At 41.9% G+C, this 19,646-nt stretch overlaps 1 protein-coding gene across 4 annotated transcripts in view; it reads right to left on the bottom strand.

Moving 5' to 3' along the window:
• Window positions 1–19,646, bottom strand: part of GORASP2 (golgi reassembly stacking protein 2) — a 103,273-nt gene that overhangs the window by 14,056 nt on the left and 69,571 nt on the right. For 3 of the 4 annotated variants that reach the window (XM_029605750.1, XM_029605749.1, XM_029605747.1), the window contains exons 3-8: window positions 11,828–12,031; window positions 11,374–11,460; window positions 9,617–9,747; window positions 9,395–9,527; window positions 5,446–5,569; window positions 3,890–3,982 (exon numbers count right to left, since the gene is read on the bottom strand). In XM_029605750.1, the coding sequence (XP_029461610.1) occupies window positions 3,890–3,982; window positions 5,446–5,569; window positions 9,395–9,527; window positions 9,617–9,747; window positions 11,374–11,460; window positions 11,828–11,971 (712 nt within the window). In that variant the 5' untranslated portion in view covers window positions 11,972–12,031. The remainder of the gene's footprint in view (window positions 1–3,889; window positions 3,983–5,445; window positions 5,570–9,394; window positions 9,528–9,616; window positions 9,748–11,373; window positions 11,461–11,827; window positions 12,032–19,646) is intronic. The other variant, XM_029605748.1, reaches the window with a different exon arrangement.

Genomic DNA, 19,646 nt, shown 5'->3' with positions numbered 1-19,646 from the left:
CCATTATTACTGCACTACCAATTTGGTTAGCTTCATCATGCGAACTGCTTGATTCTGTAGCCTGTGGCTGAACTGCAAGCATGCCAGCCAGACCACCCAGGCCTCCCGGTGACTGATGTTCCTGCGGACTCTTTGGTGTTCCAGCGCCCCTGGGCCAATAATTCCAGACAGTGAGCCCCTCAACTGTGGAGTCTCGCATCTGTCTTGAGTACCAACTAGGCTGGAGAGAACAAGGGAATTCCCTTTCTCAGATGAATCTCCTGCAACCACCACAGGAGGCAGGAGCAAAATTTCCATCGGCAAGTGGAGCCGAACCGCATAATCTTAAAACTGTGGGTTCCAACAAGATAGCAGAGAGCGCTGAAGAGGATGCATATCCACCCTTGGTTGTTCATCAACTGATGCACTTGAGACATCAATCTCTGGAAAATTCTGTCCTGTGTTGAACCAGACCCCCAGATATTCCAACATCTGGGATGTCTGAAGAATGCTCTTGGTCAGATTCACTACCCAACCAAGCTCCTGCGATAAGGAGATCACGTTGTGTGTCACCAGGTGACTTTTCCTGAGACTTGGTTCAAATCAGCCAGTTGTCCAAATCCAGGTGCACCAGAATTCCTTCTTTTTACAAGGCCGCTGCTACCACCACCATAATCTTGGAAAAAGTTCTGGAAGCGGTGGCAAGACCAAAAGGCAGTGCTCGAATCTGATAATGGCACCCCCAACACTGCAAAGCGTAGAAAGCATTAGTGTTCCAATCGGATAGGAATATGAAGGTAAGCCTCTGACAGATCCAAGGAGGCCAGAAATTCCCCCGGCTGCACCACCATTATTACAGAACATAAGGTTTCCATTTGAAAATGAGGCACCTTCAAGTGACTGTTGACCCTCTTGAGATCCAAAATGGGATGAAAGGTGCCCTCCTTCTTGGGCACAACAAAAGAAATGGAATATTCCTCCATACTTTGATGGGCACCAGAACCACAGCCTGAGGAGCCTTTGAAGTGTGAACTCCACTGCTTGCTTCTTCTGAGGGGGGTGACAAGGGGACACCATGAACACTTCGAGGAATACTGCGAAATTCTAGTACATACCCTTCGTGTATCACCTCCAGGACCCACTACTCTGACGTGATCTCGACCCACCTCCAATAAGAGAGACATCCCCCTATTTCCTGTTCTAGAAGATGGGTTGGCAAACCATTTGGAAGCTCAGGAAGGTCCACCACTTGAGCCCACTCCTCTCTTGGGCTGCCAGGGATGAAAGGACCGAGACCTACCAAAAGGCTGAGTCTGCTGAAAGGTCATCCCTCTGTAGGGACAAAAATGCCTGGACCCTAGAAACGACCCCTCAAACCAAAGGGGAGCTGTAACTATTTCTTACCCTTCAGCAACCGAGGCACTGGAGACTTGCCCACTTCTGGATTCTCCAACTTGCTCCCAAACAACAGCGAGCCTTTAAAAGACATTTTGGTAAGATTGGCTTTGTAAGCTGTGTCAGCTGACCAATTTCGCAACCAGAGTTGATGCCTGGCCACTATCACCAAAGCTACTCCTCTGGCCGAGGTCCACACCAAATCACAACCTGCGTCTCTTCTAAAAAGGTGGCAGATGGCTCCATAACTGTTCTGGAATTCCCTCCAGACTCAACCACCTCCTGAGAGAGAAGCAGACAAGATCTCGCCACTAGGGCGCAACAGGAGGCAATCTGTAAATTCATTGCCACTGCCTCAAAGGCTTGCTTAACAATAGCCTCAATCCTTCTATCATATACATCCTTCAAGGCTACGCTCCCTTCTCGGGGATAGTTGTCCGCTTACACACGGCACATACCAGTGCATCCACTTTGGGAAAATGCAAACACTCTCACAGCCGGATCCAGGGGGTTCAGGCCTTACAATGTATGACCCCCTTTAAAATTTGCCTTTGGGGCATCCCATTCCAGATCAATCAATTCCTAGATGGCATCCACCACCAGAAAAAAAACAAGAGGCTTTATGTAAGGAAACAAGAAGGGGATTCTTCCTCGGCTCTGACATAGCATCCGAACCAGGAACACCCAGCTGTTTCAAGGTCTGGGAAATCAGGGCCAAAAGTTCATCTCTATGAAAGAACGGCAAAATAGTTTGATACGGTTCCAGCCCTCGAGGAATTTCCCCAGCTTCCAGGGAATCCGGATCAACAACGTTCATGCCATCTGGATTCCTGTCGGGAACACCAGCAGGGAGCCAGGGCGAGCCCCAGCGCTTAAGCATCGGACAGGAAGAGGGAGGAGCCACTGGCTGAGGGTCCGACTGGACAGAAATGGGGGAAGCAGAGGACTGCGCCTGAAGAAAGGCTTGTAAGCTTTGAAAAAATTCCATTCAAGAAAAAGCAGCTGGGTATTTGACCAAGCCCAGAAGCTACTGGAACTGATCCCACAGAACTGCCTCGCCAGCGGAGGAACCAATCAAGGGAGAACCAAGATCTGGCATCCCCTCAGTCAAGGCCGTTACCAACCCATCATCAGAATGGGAAGAGCCAGGCTTAGCAAAATCCGAGGGAAACAACTCTCCTTGAGCGTCTCAGCAGTGACGACACAGTTTAGAAACAGGTCAGGCTGAGAAGCCCTAATATGATGGGCAACACAAATAGGAAGATGCTTAGGCTTCTTGCTTACCAACACCATCACTGTGGTAAACGTGCGATGGAACGGCATGCGCTCAAAAATGAAATGCGCCCAATAAATAAGTGCCTAGAAGAAAGCTCTGGCAAGGAGCACGCCCAACCTGTGCGCCAAGTTAAGCGCATAAAAAAGTGTGTGTGTGTGTGTAAAAAGAGCACCCAAAAACCAAGCACACAATGCGTGTGCAGAGCTGACACACTGCGCAAACAGATGCCTACAGAGGGCAGCAGAACATGCACAAGAGTGTGCGTAAACAGCCGCGGTGGCCTACCATGCCACGTGCAAGAAAAAAGCCTAAATGCGGGGTAGCCCACTGGGGGTCACTCAACCCACCAGACCGCCCAGTTCCCCAACCACAACAGGTGTGGGAATGAATGTCAGCATGGTATGCCAAGAACAGAGACCAGAGGAAGTCCTGAAACACCTCTAACTGTCCCTAATTCAGGAAAAAAAAAAATTTTTTTTTTTAAAGCCTTACCTGAGCTCAGTGCTTACCAGCTGAATACAGAAACATTCTCTAGCTGGGGGGGCCCATCTGCTGTCACCGCTGTACTTTGCCTCCTGCACCCGCTGCCTTTCAGCTGAACTAGTAGCTAAGTCCATGCCAGGAAACCCAGTATTGGACCAAGGCACACCTCTGATGGACCATTGCCTCAGGAATTCTCAGCTGGGGGAGGGACCTTTAGGTATCACTGCAGGAGAGCAGGGCATTCTTTTCCTGAATTTAGAATTTCAAATTTCTCTTTTCAAAAAGCTCAAAGCAATCCCCACAGGAGATGCACGTCCACCATCTGGTGGAGCCGGAGAATACTGGCAGGCTGGGGTCACTACAGGATTATGTATACAGTGACATCAGCTTGCTCTGTCTCCATCTGCTGGCAGGGGGGCATAAACCCACTGGTCCCGAGTCCATCTGTCTACAAGCTAGGAAATAGGTTTCTCTCATTTTGTATCTGTGTGAAATACATTTGGTCTTTACCCTGCTTATAAGGAACTAATAGATCAAATGCTGCAAAGCTTTTCTTGTAATGCAGACAGCATAAATATGGGATTCATTTCTATTGGATAAAGACATCTACTACCTATTTTAAAGCAGGTCCCAGACTGTTTAATTCTTTATAAGATTAAAATAAAACCATATGTACAGACACAAAATACAATCAATTGGTCAGCTGGGTCTCCACTTGTTTGCTCCCTTTACTGTGGCTCAGTAATCATTTCTCACCTGGCAGTGTTGTTGCTGGGTTAAGTGGTGGCGGCACTGCGTTGAGGGAAGGGTTTACTGGTGGGGGTGGCAACAGTGGTACTGTCGGGACACCTGCAAAAAAAAAAAAGTCATACAGATTAAACACACACACCATAAACAGGATTCTCCTTCTGGGAAAATGTGAAGCTTCTACGTACAATTCTGTCAGAAAAAAAATAAACACAGCATTGACTGGTACATCATCACTTACTACTGGAAAAAAATATACTGTGAAACAGCACTGTTGACATTTAAGGTTCTCCACACCTGAAAAAGCTTTTAACATGAGTACAAATTATATATATCTATATGTATATATAAATACACACATTTTATTTATAATCCACCTATGTCGAGGTCCTAGGCAGTGTATATTAAAATTATACACAGCTAAATCAAAATAATAAAAACAGAAAGTCCTATTACACATTTATGACCATGTAGCCTATAAAACACTACTGATTGCTTATAGAAAAGCCTGTCTGAAAAGAAACATATTTAGCATGTATATATGCACTGGGTTCTTCTTACCAAACGAGCAGCTGCTCTTTATCTGGGCAGACAGACAAGCTAGGTTCAATCTCTCCTAAACTGTACAGTGTCAAAGAACACGGGAAGCTCAAGGTGATTCTCTGCACAATATCACAAGCTTCAAAGTATCTTATAATTTTATGTTCCAATGACACAACCAACAGGCATTCTATCTTAATGTTATACCACCCAAGCTTTGAGAACTTCCCAAGTCTTGAAAGTTAATATTCAGTAACATTTCTTTTCACTGAGCCAGTAAGAGCTATCAGTCTTCAAAAGTATCCTATTTTCCTTGGAACCAATACGACACACAGATTTTAAAAAAGGTTTCTGCTGTTCAAATGAAAGACAAAAGCCTTAAATTTAAAAAAAAAAAATATAGATCTATTGGCATTTTCCTCTCCTACAGCAGAAAAAAATATATATAAAAGGTTTTTTTTTTGTTTTTACAGTGGAAGTCATTCCACAGCCTGTGCGAGTAGCTATACACCTATGCTCCAAGTCATGATATACTGAAAGAGGAATCTGCATACTATTTGACTGTGTAGATAGCATAGTAGGTACTTCATTATTATGGGCAGTTTTGTGTCTTATGTTCATTAGAATAATGCATAAAACATATATATTCTCTTGAACTATAGCACTGTGGACTTGCAAGAGCCTCCCTGCCTGTCACTCCAGTAGTGACCTAACAAACTAAAGTGTATAGCACAGATGCATCTGTCAAAACTTTTTGCTTCTTGTGACTGTCAGCATAATCAGACCTTGCTACAGGTAATGGTCTTGGTAAGACTGGAACTCTTTTTTATCTCAGCATGAAAAGCTTCCCAAGTCAAAATATTAACTCAAGAAATCAGGGCAGTAAATTCAAATAGTCCAAGTTTCCAACTAACTAGCAAACTTATCAGTCTTTTGAAACTGCAGAGTAGCTGTCAGAATATGTAGAAAAAATGACGTCGTGTTTATTGCAAATGCTGCATTTGTTATAAACATTTGTTACCCACCTGTGTTGAGAACATTAGTGACAGAGGAAGGGCTTGAACTGATGGAAAGGTGCGAGAGACCTGCTTCAATTCCTGCAGTCCCAGGTGGTAAGCTAGGTGGAGCATTTACTGAAGAAAGCTGAACCTTACAAAGGAAATAAAAGTCAGAAGGAAGCTTTCGCTTAGGATTCGGCAAGAATGAAAGCATCAAAATATTGTCTCCTCCTTTTATACCACATAAATGCAGGACTGGAAAAATCCATTTGTCTATTTGCTTAGGGCATGTGGATTTTTTTCAGCAGGCAAGATAGTGCCTTCAGCTCTGATCAGAGCCCCGACAAATGGCAGTCACAGCATCAGCCACAGTCGGGGCTCCCAGCAGGAAGAAGCCATGTCTGCAGAGGACCGAGTGCTACAGGAAGGGAGGAGAGAGAAAGAGTGCACACAAAGAGACAGGGAAAACTGCACAAGTTTGGGATGGGGTAAGGTGAGGGCCTGATAAGGAAGAAACTGTCTTACCAGATACACCTATTGGTGCTCTTTCCTCCCCCCATCAAAAAATTGTGCGGTAAGCAAGTATATTTCTGCCCTGATAAGCAAGTCCTGGAAAAATTTGTCAAACCCTGTCTAAAAAAAAGGGCTCTGTTATTCCTAAGCATGTAAAAGGATCGTAGAGAAACTAAATCTGCCTGGAGATGACTCACTAATTTAATAGTATAGGCTTGAGCATGCATATATATTGAAAATGAAAACAGGAACCCACATGCATAAATGATATAAATATGAAGACCCTCATAATAGGCGCGACCAGTTCAAACAGCCTTCATTTGCCTCATTTAATCATAGAGCTGGTCCATACATGCGGCTATTCACAATATTTTTTGAGCAAATTTTGCAAGTAAAGATCATATCTTGAAAAAAAATATTAACAGGAATCTATCACAGAAGAGTGGCAACAAAGTAGAGAGAACCCCCAACATGGTCTATTACCTGCTCTATCCTAAGAATTATATCGGGCGCACAAAGGGGTAGATTTAATAAACTTGCGCACGCTCGGAGCGGCCTGGGAGGGAACTTCCTAACCCCTACCCTAACCTCCCTTCTCCTTACCAACCCATCCCCTATCCCTAATCTAGGCCTCCCCCCCCCCCAAAAAAAATTGTTTTACCTGCTGCACCTGCCTAGGGGCAGGCGCAGGTTGCGCGTACTAGCACAAGGCTGGCACGCGACCCTCCGACACAGCAGCAAATGGCCACTGTGCTGGAGGCCTCTGGTCCCGCCCCCTCCCCTTTCCCAAAGCCCCAGGACTTAGACGTGTCCCGGGGCTTTACGTGTGTTGCCGGGCCTTTCTAAAACAGGTCCGGCACGCTTAGGCTTTTTAAAAATCAGGCCCAAAGAGAATGGTCAAATCTTTTTTGACCGAATATTGGAGCTGTGTTCAGACACAGAAGATCCAAGTGCCAATTGTCCAAAATTGCCTTGAACCGAACCATCAATTTCAAGATCTGACATGGGCATTCTTGAACAGATAAGCCCTTGCCCCAAGGGATGGTGACTGGCAGGTTCTTTTGAACTAGAGACAACAATTCTGGATTTTTTGTCTTGACACCGTTTTCTCAATGGATTTAATCTTGAGATAGACTGGTATTCTTTGGTCTAACTGTTCCCCCCCTTTTCAATCTCATATACATTTAAAGTTTGGTAATATATAGTGGTCATGCTTCCAGTTTACACTTTGGCACCAATTATGCAGAGATGCAGTGAGCAATACATCGGTTTCTCAACAACTGCATTTTTCTAATGGATTATGTGAGTTTATTTTCACAGGTTTGGTCTTTTTCTATAAAAAAATAAATATATACATATTTTATTTTCTCTCAGAATTGAACCTTCTAAAGATATATGGCAATGCACTCTTAGGATAACCCAATCACTGAAATTGCATACGTCGTGACAAATACCCCTGATGCAGAATTCTTATTCGAAACATGGGCCGTGTTGGGGTTTCGTTCTACACGATAAGTTGTTTACTTGCAAACATTTTGGAAATTTGCTCAAAAAATATTGTAAATAGCCACATCAATGGACCAGCTCTATGATTAAATGAGGCAAATGAAGGATGTTTGTCTGAGCCTTAATATCTATTATAAGGGTCTTTACATTATATCATATGTGCATGTGGGTTCTGTTTTCATTTTTAATAATTTCCCTACACCATACTGGACATACTTATTCATCTGTATATACATATATATTGCCCATTATGCATAAGAACATGAATACTGATTTACATCATGAAAAAATAATAATGTTAGCAGTTAAAAACAGGTGAAAACATCTGCTTTCATTAGCCTTTGAACAGGATGGATAAAGGTGAAATTTAAATTACACAGGACCTGCTTAGGGTCATAATTGTATCACCTTACAGGCTGTGATTTTGTATGTTTCTAATTATGATCTTTATAAGGGAGCAGTTCAATTTGTGTTTGTCATTGCCAGCATTTGAAGTTGTGTCCTGCCTTGAACTATAGATGGGTTCTGGTTTATAAATAAAATAAAAAACAAATATCATCTAGAATGCTGAGACTGTAAAGATTTAAGCACTACTGCCAATACATGTAATAATATATGCTGTCCTCAGCAGCATGCAAAAAGATGGCAGAGACTGCAGGAAGCAGCAGCAGAATCAGAATAGTTTATTTGCTGAGCTTTAATTTTAAAAAATGACTAAAGTCATAATCTGCATTATGAGAGCATATATATTTTAATATTAGAGAGCCTTATAGGGATGCCCTGTTGTCGAGTGTAGCTTAACAGAAAGCCAAGTGTGGAGAAGTGAAAATATCTGAGGGGTAGTAATGAAGCTTTCTTCTTGAAAGAATGATTACTACTTTAATTCACGATCATATGAACTGTCAGTGTTAACCGCACAAAACAGCTACAAGCAGAGGGGAAAAACAGCATAACTCCGATTACTAAGCAAACTAACTAAATACAAAACTGTAAGAAGGGGATGGTAAATAAATGCATGCCAAAATTTAGATTAACACAAATAGAAATATTGCGCTATATGTATGGACTTGTGCTGATTTTTTATATAAATGTAGGAACGGTGACAGTCTTACAGCGCCCTGTGTGGCTGATAGCTTATATTAAAGCCTTTTCAAGCGCTGGAGCTTTCTAATCATAGGTCATGTTCATGAGTGCTCGTGTGTGAGCTGCTATGGTTCGTATATTCTCCTAAACAGGAGCTATATATAGTGCACTTATCTCTGAATGAATTATCCACAATGCAGCAATGCTTGGACCATCCTTTAGATTAAAGCATACTGGGCCTAAAATTGAAATCTGGCTGTTTAGCCAGATATGACTTATCTGGCTAAGTTACAAGGGATTTTCAGTGGCATGGCTCTGCCGCTGAATATCTGCACATAAGCTGCTACTAAGCTGGATAAGTTACATCTGGATAAGTTATAACCAGCTAAGTAGCGTCACCCTGATCTGCCCACTGCCTGCAGACTATATAGCCAGCTAAGAGATAGCCAGATAAGTCCGACTTATCCGGCTATCAAGCTCTAAATGCTTTCAATATCAGCCCAGAGTCCAAGAATATACTGTCATCTAAGATCATTATTTTAGGCTATTAAAATTTCATTTTTAATTTAAAAACATCTCCATATTACAAGAGAATTTAAAAAGATTTATTTCAGATGACATGAAGTCATCTTGCACAGGTTCTCAGCTATGCTGTGGGATCCTCCTGACCAAACATAGGCATGATGCTCCATTAATATTACAAAAATTATCTGCCAAAGCACTCATTCATTTATAAATTCCTATGCAACACTGGACCCCAAGCAAAAGACTTTTGTAGTTTTATTTTTTCAAGAATGTTTGCATTTGGGATCTAAGGTCAAGAGCACCATATAGAGGACATCTACCAGTAAACAAGTTGCAACAGCCATATTACCTCTGTAAAACCATCTTTGAGTGGACTAACAGGTGCACTGGGCACCTGTCCAGGAAGAGAAATTTTCTTGCCCTCTTCAAATGGGCGTGTAGGTATCCGATGCAAGTATCCATATCCAATGCCACACCCAAGGCTTTAAAACAAACAAACCACCAATCACCACATTTTAATGCCTGAATAATTAAACAAATAGAGTCAATGGAAATAGCCTAATTCTCTTACCTGCCTTCTCCACCCCATGCAGAATTTGGTGTAATAATCACCTCTCGACAATTATCGGTATCTGTATTGTACACGTAAAGCTTTAATGGTTTCCCTTCATGTGTTTCAATGAGGGAGAAGAGATCTTCGGACTGGGGTGAAAGACAGAATTTAGCATGTTAGTGGTTGCCCAGATCCCAGTTCTGAGATAAAACTTGAACCTTCAGCGGTAGCGGTACACTACTGGCATCACACAGCGCATTCCAGTAACCCAGAGAAGGCACCAAGATTCTAAAGAATGACCCAAAGGCACCGCGCACTCTGTCTCTGGCCAAGACAAAAGCATTTCACACCACCAATCTATTTTCTAAATGCCTTTTTGTAAACCTGGGATCAGAAGGATAAAAAAAACAAAAAACCACAACACAAGACATTATTCCATTCATTACTGTTACAAATGTTTGCCGTAAAAGAACATTTAACATTCTGCTAAAAAAAAAAAAAAAGTACTGCATAAAAAAAGATAAAAGGCATTTCAAATCTTTAAAATGTTATTGTAGCATGATTCTCTAAAAGACGCCACAGTGGAGATAGCAGCCTAAGTAGTTTTAAAATGATACCAGAGGAGAACACAGAAAGACAACGTATCAAATTTCTACTGTCCTCAGCAAACATGGAGTTTGCCATTCCCTGGATCACATTTCTGGCCCACAAAGCAAAAGCAGATCGGGTTCTCTGGATGTCTACAATCTTCATCAGATAAATCTGCATGCATTTGGTCTAAGAAGTAGGTCATATTTGCAGAGAACAGTTGTTACAAGAACCTGATCTGCCTGTGGCCCTTAAGGCCAGCACTGAGAACCTCTGATCTAGTTGTAAGAAGGCAGTGTTTTTCAATTTTCTCTTTCCTTCATCAACATTGGTAAAAACAATTTTCACAAAAAGCCTGAACAGAAAAACTGCAGCTGGTCATTTTACCTTCATTTTCTATGTGCTAATAACATCTTTTAAACAGGAAGTCAACTGAAAAAGACCTCAAGTGGAACCCTTGCTCCCTTGTATCTTGGCAGCATAAATGAGCAAGGATGCAGGATCAAGCTATCGGAGAAACTCCTAAGGCCCTAAGAAGTCATTTTGAAAAAAAAGTTATAACACGACTAAAATCCATTTTTAGTGTGGCTGTGAGGTGCTGCCATTCTTAAATTAAAAATTATGCATCGGCATTCCTGAGAGACGTACATGAGTATAAAACTAAAAAAAATATAAGAGTGTTACCAAACCTTATGTCCAGAATTATGAACCCATTAGAAGATAGGAGGGCCATCTGCTGTCTTATACCCTCAATGGGCTATAGACAATCATTCTTAGCATCAAAATTCAATCATCTACCATCCTCTCATACTGTCCACAATTTTAAATCTGCCAACCCTAGTCAAATTGTTTTTATTCAGAATTCAAAAATTGTCTTATTAAAATAGAAACCACCACTTGCCTGTTTCCAACGGACCCAAACCCAGGTATATTCTCATCAAAAATATCCCCAAACCAATTTTTGAATAAAAAATATAAATGAGAAACAGATCACAAAGCGGGAACATCTCCCCCCTCTCCCAATGAGTTGTCATCTATAAAGGAGACTTCTGAAAATGCAAGGGGGGGTAGTCCTATGGGCTTATACCAGCTGGAGCCATAGCTTAAAGAAATGAAAACTGGAACCAGAAAGGGAACGCTTGGCATGGTCAAGCCCTTTTCTTAAGACATACAGTAATTGTTTTTACCTCGTTCATCACAGTATCTGCTCCTATGACATAATCGCTGTGAGGTCTAAGACCTGCTAGAGCAGCTGGAGAGTTTGGTTCCACTTCCTAATTTTTTAAACAAACAGAAGGAAAAAAAATGTCAAAGCATAACAGCTTGTCCATTTTTCAATTGTGCCACATACATATGAAAAACCAACTATATCCGGATACAACTCACAAAATAAAAAAAACATGGATTTTTAAGACTTGTTAAAAAAGCAATATCATGTATGGTAACTCTTAAGAATGTAAAATCTTCAAATTAAATGACATAATGGCTAATCTAAAAAGTGTAATGGATAAACTGGCTTCCTATTTCACTCCCTCTGAGCTAAGATGGCAGTACCATGAGGAGGAGCTGTTGGACATGGCAGGGAAGCACTTCCTTTACACAGAATGGAAGAGCAGTGGTGGGTATATGCATTCTACCTACCAACACGTGCCAGACGTTTTCATTGGCACCGTCAAAACTGCAGAATCGAATACTGACGCCCAGCAAACCCTGTCCACCCCACAAGTTACTGGGCGTGACAGATGTCTCTCGCAGTTCCAGTGTTTTGCTGCTGTACACCTCCATTTTTACCGGCTTCTCAACGTTGGCTTTTAGCAGATCCTTCAGTGTGTCATTGTCTTTGTTCTGTGATTTTAGAAAGAAACCATAATCAGCAGCTTCCCATATATGGAAAAGATTTAATTTTTTTTTTTTTTTTTAACAAAAGGATTTCAAAATACCTGTGTGGATTTATGTTGTATTAATCATGACCCTGGTAGAGAAATACCTACGGTACCTGGAAGCAATCTGCTTTGAAGTGACTGAAAGAGGAAATATATAACCAAAGTGTGGAAGAAAGGGTGTGTCCTATTACAACAAATCTTATATTTTTATGCTTATTGCTCTGCAGAGAAATTTTATGGATTTTCTGTAGTATATATGCAAGAACTACCACAATATCACATCAACTCAACTATGCCAATGAAATTCTCCAATGTAATCCAGGAGTAGAAATAGTGAGCTAAGCTTCTCCCATTTGGCCAGGGTTTTAACACCCTTCTATAAGATTATGACTGACACATGGAAAGATTTTCCTCTTAACCAGCTTGATGGAAAACTTTCTATTTTTGGTTTTCTGTGTAATAAAACTATAAATAACCACAGGCCGAATATACTATGGTGTCTTCCCATTTTGTAGGCACAGCAAATCCTGTATTAATCTGATCCCAGAAGTTATTCAAACTACTTAACCATACTGAGATTTTATGCTGAAATCTACCAAAACTGGTTAAGTAAAGCAGCTAAGGTGTGGTTTCTTCTAGCCTCTAAATCAGATGATGGGAACACAGCCCTACTTCCCCACATGTATTTTAGCAAACTCATCTCCATTTACTTTTCCAGCTGATGGAATAGAGAAGATGCTTTGCAGCACTTAGTACAGTCTCCAGTACTAACATGGGCCACCACTGGTTGTGTCGCCCATGGAGCAAAGTGGTGCTCAACCATCAAAAAAGCAGGAAAGAGTTAAGGACTTCTACTACAAACAACATGCAAAGTGAAAACAAATCTGTGATTACCTAAATCCAGAGATTGTTAAGAAAAAAGCAAGTTTGGCTTACCATAAACTGGGTTTTCCGTAGTTAGCAAGATGAATTAGCCATGCTCAATGGGGTGACGTCATACGGTTGCACAACACGGAGCTGTCTCTCAATGTCAGTTAAAGGTTTTGGGTACTGACCATGCGCAGGCATTCCCATGTGACTGAAGTTCCAGAACTCTCTTCAGTCGAGAAAGCTAGTTGATTCAGTTCGAGTTTTTGCTGTCCAGGGAGGAGGAGCAGGTTTTGCATGGCTAACTGATCCTATCTACAGAACACACTGTTTATGGTAAGCAAAACTTGCTTTTTTTTCCATCAGTAAGCAGGCTGAGATAGCCATGCTCAATAGGGAGTCCCACACTGAGGGCTGCAATGAAAGTTTAAAGACTTTTCTTCACTTAGTTCCTTCGGGGATAGCATGCTAATATGTAGTGGTGCAATTGAGGACTGCCACTCCTACTAAACTGTCAGCTGCGGCTGCTTTATCTAGGCAGTAATCCAAAGTGAAGGTGTGAATAGATGACCAGGTGGTGGCTTTGCATGTGTCTTCTTTAACATTATTCAAGTGTGCAATTGATGCCACTGTGGCACAAACTTGATGTGCCCTCACTGGGTTTGGGAGGTGGAGGGAATGTGCAGTGTAGCAGTGCTTGATCCAGTTAAAGAGTATGTTTGTCACTGGGATACAGTTATACAAACTTATGATTACATCCCTGGCAAAATTTCTAAAATGTGTAGCATTTTAAGAAAACATGAGTGCTCAGACAAAACACGTCTTATTTTTAATGTGTTTCAAATAAGCTATTATGCATCACTAAATAGCACAATCAAACAAATCATAGCAATTAAAAAAAAATGGTCCTGTTCAAAAGTTTGCATACCCTTGAATGTTTGGGCTGATAATATACACAAGCTGACACACACAGGTTGAGATGGCAATAAAGAGTAGGTATTCATACCTTTGACTTATTTGATTGTAATTAGTGCCTGTGTACAAATACGTGACTCTTAACTGTTGAGAAACCCTTGTGCATGTCATCCAGGGCTGCACAGACTTTGGTGGTTACTGAAGCAAGGGAAAAGTAAAAGAATTGTCAAAGGATTTGTGAGCAAAAGTAGTTCAACTTTATGAATCAGCAGAAGGATATAAAAAGATATCCAAAGATTTGAAAATGCCAGTCAATACTGCTCAAACACTGATCAAGAAGTGGAAAAGTATGGGTTCTGTTAATTCCAAGCCATGATCTGGTAGACCAAGAAAGATTCAGACAACTTCCAAGAAAGTTTTTCAGGATGCAAAGAACAACTCACAAGTTATTTTACTCTGTGTAAATGCTGATATGTGGTTGAACGATGACTGTTTGTTCGACTGACTATTACCCTTGACTCAAAAATTATTCTGCTAAAAAAAAAAAAAACAAACAACTCACAAGCAACTTCTACTGAAATACAGGCTTCTCTGAAACAAAGTGGTGTGGGTGTTTCAGCATGCAAAATAAGATACGTGAACAAAAATGGGCTGCATGGTAGAGTTGCCAGAAAAAAACCATTGCTGCACCAATGCCTCAAAACAGCCCACTTACAATAGGCCAAACAGCAATTAAAGAAGCCTCAAAACTACTATAGCAAAATAATTTGGAGTGAGACCAAAATTGAACTTAATGGTCACAACCATAAATTCTATGCTTGGAGAGGAGTCAATAAGGCCTATGAAGAGAAGCACATCATCCTTTTCCTAAAGCATGGAGGTGGATCTCTGAGGTTTTGGGGGGTTGCGAGCTACAGCGGCATAGGAAATTTAGTCAAAATCGATGGCAGGATAAATGCAAGTTATCAGAAAATATTGGAGAAGAATTAGGATTCAGCCTCCAGGAAGATACACATGGGGGGATACTTGGACTTTCCAACATGATAATGATTTGAAACATAAGGCCAAATCTACCCTTCAGTGGCTGCAGCAGAAGAAAGCGAAGGTTCTGGAGTGGTCATCACAGTCTCCTGACCTCATCATCACTGAGCCACTTTGGGGAGAAATCAAACATGCGGTTCATGCTAGAAAACCAAAGAATTTACAGGATCTGGAGGCTTTTTGCCAAGAGGAATGGGCAGCTTTACCACATGAGAAAATAAAGGGCCTCATTCACAACTATCACAAAAGACTTGCAAGCCATCATTGATGCAAAAGGGGGCAACACATGATATTAAGAACTAAGGGTATGCAATTTGCTCACCAGAGTCTGACTGTATATAGGGTTTCAGATTTTGCACACAATCATCTAGATACTGGACCATGTAGAACTGATGATGATTTATTCTTGCAGTTAGCATGGTCCCTTGGATGACCTTCTTGCCGATGTCATCCAGCAGTTTGTGATCTTTACCTGGTTGCATACTGGAATGCAGTCTTGTCTTTTTAGCTTTTTTCATTGCTGAATCAGCTACTACTAAGCTGTGTAGTACTTGTACCATTCCATATCCAGGGTTTTTTGTGCTTTTTAATCAAAATTTAAAAAAAAATTTTTTTCGATCTTTCTGGCCCTTACTGGTCCCAAGGAAGTTCTATTAAAGAAATGTTAAACCCCTGTGTCGAGCATGCTGTGAGATGGTAGAGTCAAAGTTTCTGCAGGGATTTCTAAGATTTTTAGTAGCCCTTGACCTCTACTCTTGGGTCTGGCTCCTTTCTCACCTCTAATTTGAAGGCAGAACCCATTTTCTCCACAAATCTGAAGTTAGATTCTCCAGGGGAGGGGAGGGGTAGTTCGTCAGAGGGATCAGATGATAATTCCTTGAAACTGCTTGGGGAATCCCCTGGTGAATGATCCGGTGGAGGGTATGCCAGCAGTGAACAAGTGAATGTTCTGTGGATGGAATGGGAGGAGGAGAAAGCTTCTGGCAGAGGTGAGGCTGGTGCAGAAGAGGAAGTTCGTGATAGTGGTGGTGCCCTGGCATTATCTTATTTACTGATGGGAGAATCAGATACACCAGCGGAGAAGATGGAGGTGGTACTTGAGGAAAAAAGATTAGAGGAAAAATTTCTCACAATAATCTTTAATCTGTTTAACTGCTTATTGTGATCTTTGTCCCGGTGATAGAGCAGCAGCATCCTCTTCAGGGAATAAAATTTGGTCAGGCTTCAGCTCTGTGGTCTTGATATAGGAATTATCGAGCCGATATCATCAGAAATTTGAAGATAGAAGCCCTGTCACCATAGTCAGTATTGGCCTGAGAATATTAGTGGGTAAGGAAAACATTGGGTTGAAGTTCGAATAGGTTTATAAGATATCTTCTGCAATGCCCCTTTCTGTTATTGGGGGTGGCTGATGTCTAGATGAGTGGGAAGAACTGGCTTGAGATGATGGTCTAGAGTGTGGCATGTATCAGATTCTTTTTGGCTTCCATGCCCTTTTTTTTTTTTTTTGGATGTTTTGCTTCGATTAACTTCATGTGGTGACTTTTGTATGGCACACTTTGCATCATGTTTGTGCCATGACCTTCTTGCATGTCGTGGCCGTAAGATCGTCATGCATCGTAGAGAAGGGACCACTGTCAATTGCATTTGCGCCTTGTGTGCCCCACTTCTCAAGGCGCATCTTGTTTCTTGTGTGCATTTGCTGTCATGCTGTCTGCACCTTTTGTGTGCCATGCGCTGGTTGAGGGGCATCGTATATGTCTGATGCTTTTTTGGTGGGTGTCTGCTTCTTTTTTGCGCTGCACCACTCTGAGAAGGGTGCAATTCTTTCAAGGCACTTGGCCTCTCTGCTGGTCCTTAAGACTCCGTGCGGCACTTTTTAGCTTGGGAGTCATCCTTCTTGCTCAGTGAAGTGTGAGAGGACTTCCTCTTTTCCCTCTCTACTGCGACTGCTAACAGAGGAGGTACTACCTTGTAAAGGGCTCGGTTACTATCCGGAGTCAGGCTATTTTGTCAGCCCTCAGGACATGCGGCTGCAGTCCCGATAATATGCCTGGTCATGTTTTGGGCCTAAGCACAAAACAATAATTGTGGCCACCTGAGAGGAGCTGTCGCTCCTTGTGACCTTGGGCAAGTCACTTTACCCTCCATTGCCTCAGGTACAAAAACTTAGATTGTAAGCCCTCTGGGGATAGAGAAATACCTACAGTACCTGAACGTAAACCGGTGTGATATCTCAATTGAGATCGAATGTCGGTATATAAAAATAATAAATAAAATTGTGTGTCCACATGAGCAATATTTGAAGCCCAACGGATGAAAGACTATGGTAGCACTGAATAAGAATTTACTACTTACCTGATCCTTTTCTCTAGTGAAGATTGGTCATGGATTAACCTATGGGTTATGCACCTTTACCAGCAGATTGAGACTGAGCAAAGCTGACGTCACAGTATATATACACCCCTGCTCTGACATTAGCCCACCAGTATTCTCTGCAGAAAGCCAACTGTGGACAAACTAACAATACTTGATTATAACCATTAACAGATAACCACTCATGCACTCAGCCAACAGGAAACACTGAACTCAGACAGTGTAACATCACTAATCTAGGGACTGAAACGGACACTTACCATTCCTAGAAACACAGCCTCTCAGGAGGATCACAATCTAGCAGCCACAGGCAGGAAGGTGGATTAACCTATCTTCACTAGAGAAAAGGACGTTATGAGGTAAGTAGTAATTTCTCAGCATTCAGACAGGTTGATCCAGGACCAATGGGATGTACCCAGTTACTTCTGAAGAACATAAAATATGCCATACTGGGTCAGACCAAGGGTCCATCAAGCCCAGTATCCTGTTTCCAACAGTGGCCAAAGCAAGTCACAAGTATCTGGCAAGTACCTAATCATTAGATAAATCACAAGCTATTATTACTTATTAATTACCATAAAGCAGTTTATGGATTTTTTCCTCTAGGAACTTATCCAAACCTTTTTTAAACCCAGTTACACTAACTGCTGTAATCACATCCTCTTGCAATGAATTCCAGAGCTTAACTATGCGCTGAGTGAAAAATAATTTTCTTCTATTTGTTTTAAATGAGCTACTTGCGAACTTCATGGAGTGCCCCCTGGTCCTTCTATTATCTAAGAGAGTAAATAACTGATTTACATTAACTTGTTCAAGTCCTTTCATGATTTTGTAGACTTCTATCATATTCTCCCTCAGTACGAGGCTGCCCACAGTCTGACCAACACTGCATCCTCCCGGGCCTGCACATCCAGATGGTAAGACTTGGAAAAAGTGTGTAAGGAGGACCACGTCGCCACCTGGCAAATTTTGACAGGAGACAATCGAAGCTCCACCTATGACACTGCCTGAGGCCTAACCTGTTTAGTAACTGCTGCTCAGCATCCACATACTTGGCTACAACAAACTCCTTAATGCAGCTGGCTACTATAGCCCGTGACACCAGCTCACCCTGTTTACCCTCACCTCGGAGTACAAACAGCTGATCAGTCTTCCTAAGAGGTCTAGAAACCTCAAATACCTCAAGAGATGTTGCTTGACATCCAAGGTTCGCAACAGACGATATTCATCCACATCTCTCCCCCTGTCCAGCGTCAGCACGGAAATACTTATTCAAGTGAAAGTCCGAAACCACTTTTGGCAAACCCCCCCCCCCCCCCCCCCAAAAAAAACCACAGAACATTTCACAGCTGGACCACCCCTGGAGTCACTCACAAGAACGGTTCCCAGCAAGAAAGAGCCTGCAGTTCAGAAAAGTTATGCACAGAACTAATTACCACAAGAAAAACTGTCTTTCAAGTAACCTCAAGGAGAGGCTACGCAGTGGTTGAAAGGTGGGACGCACCAGAAAATCCAGAACCAGATTAAGGCTCCACAAAGGCACTGGCAACCCCAAAGGAGGATGAAGATGCTTCATTCCCTTCAGGAACCGGGCCACATCCAGATGGGCTGCCATGGGTCCACCATTCACCTGACCCTGGAAACAGGCAAAAGCCGCTACCTGTTCCTTCAAGGAATTAAGGGCAAACCCTTAATCAACCCATCCTGCAAAAAGTCCAAAATGAGCAGGATCTTAACCGAACGAGGATGAACCCTTCGTTCCTCACACCAAGCCTCAAATGCTCGACAAACCCGAACATAGGCTAAGGAAGTGGAGAATTTGTGAGCTCGAAGTAAGGTGGAAATCACAGCAGTGGAATATCCACATTTTGCAACCGAGCCCTTTCAAGGGCCATACTAAAGATAATAAAGCAGATAAAGAAAATTTGAACAATTACAGACCAATATCAACTTTACCAGCAATATCAAAAATGTTAGAAAAAAACCCAGTCCTTTTACAAATTTCAGATTATCTTGAAACATATTTATTCCCCACACAGTTTGATTTTAGAAAGAATTACAGCACAGAAACCTTACTATTGGCACTGTTTGATACAGTGCTGCAAGGATTTGATGCAAGACGCTCATATTTTTCAGTCTTATTAGAACTCTCAGCTGCATTTGATACGATCAATCACAACATCATGATACAAAGATTGATGGAAATTGGTATAGAGGATGAAGTCTCGAAATGGTTCAAATTTTTCTTATCAGGCCGATCATATCAAGTAAGATTAGGTGGATGTTTATATGAGACAACCAATATGGAGACAGGACTACTGCAGGATTCAGCACTGTCTGCTATGTTATCCAAATCATGCCGGTTATTATTAGGGATG

This window comes from Rhinatrema bivittatum, chromosome 6 (assembly GCF_901001135.1).
Source record: "Rhinatrema bivittatum chromosome 6, aRhiBiv1.1, whole genome shotgun sequence".
In the NCBI taxonomy this organism is placed as follows: domain Eukaryota; kingdom Metazoa; phylum Chordata; class Amphibia; order Gymnophiona; family Rhinatrematidae; genus Rhinatrema; species Rhinatrema bivittatum.
This window is presented reverse-complemented; position numbering and strand designations above follow the sequence as displayed.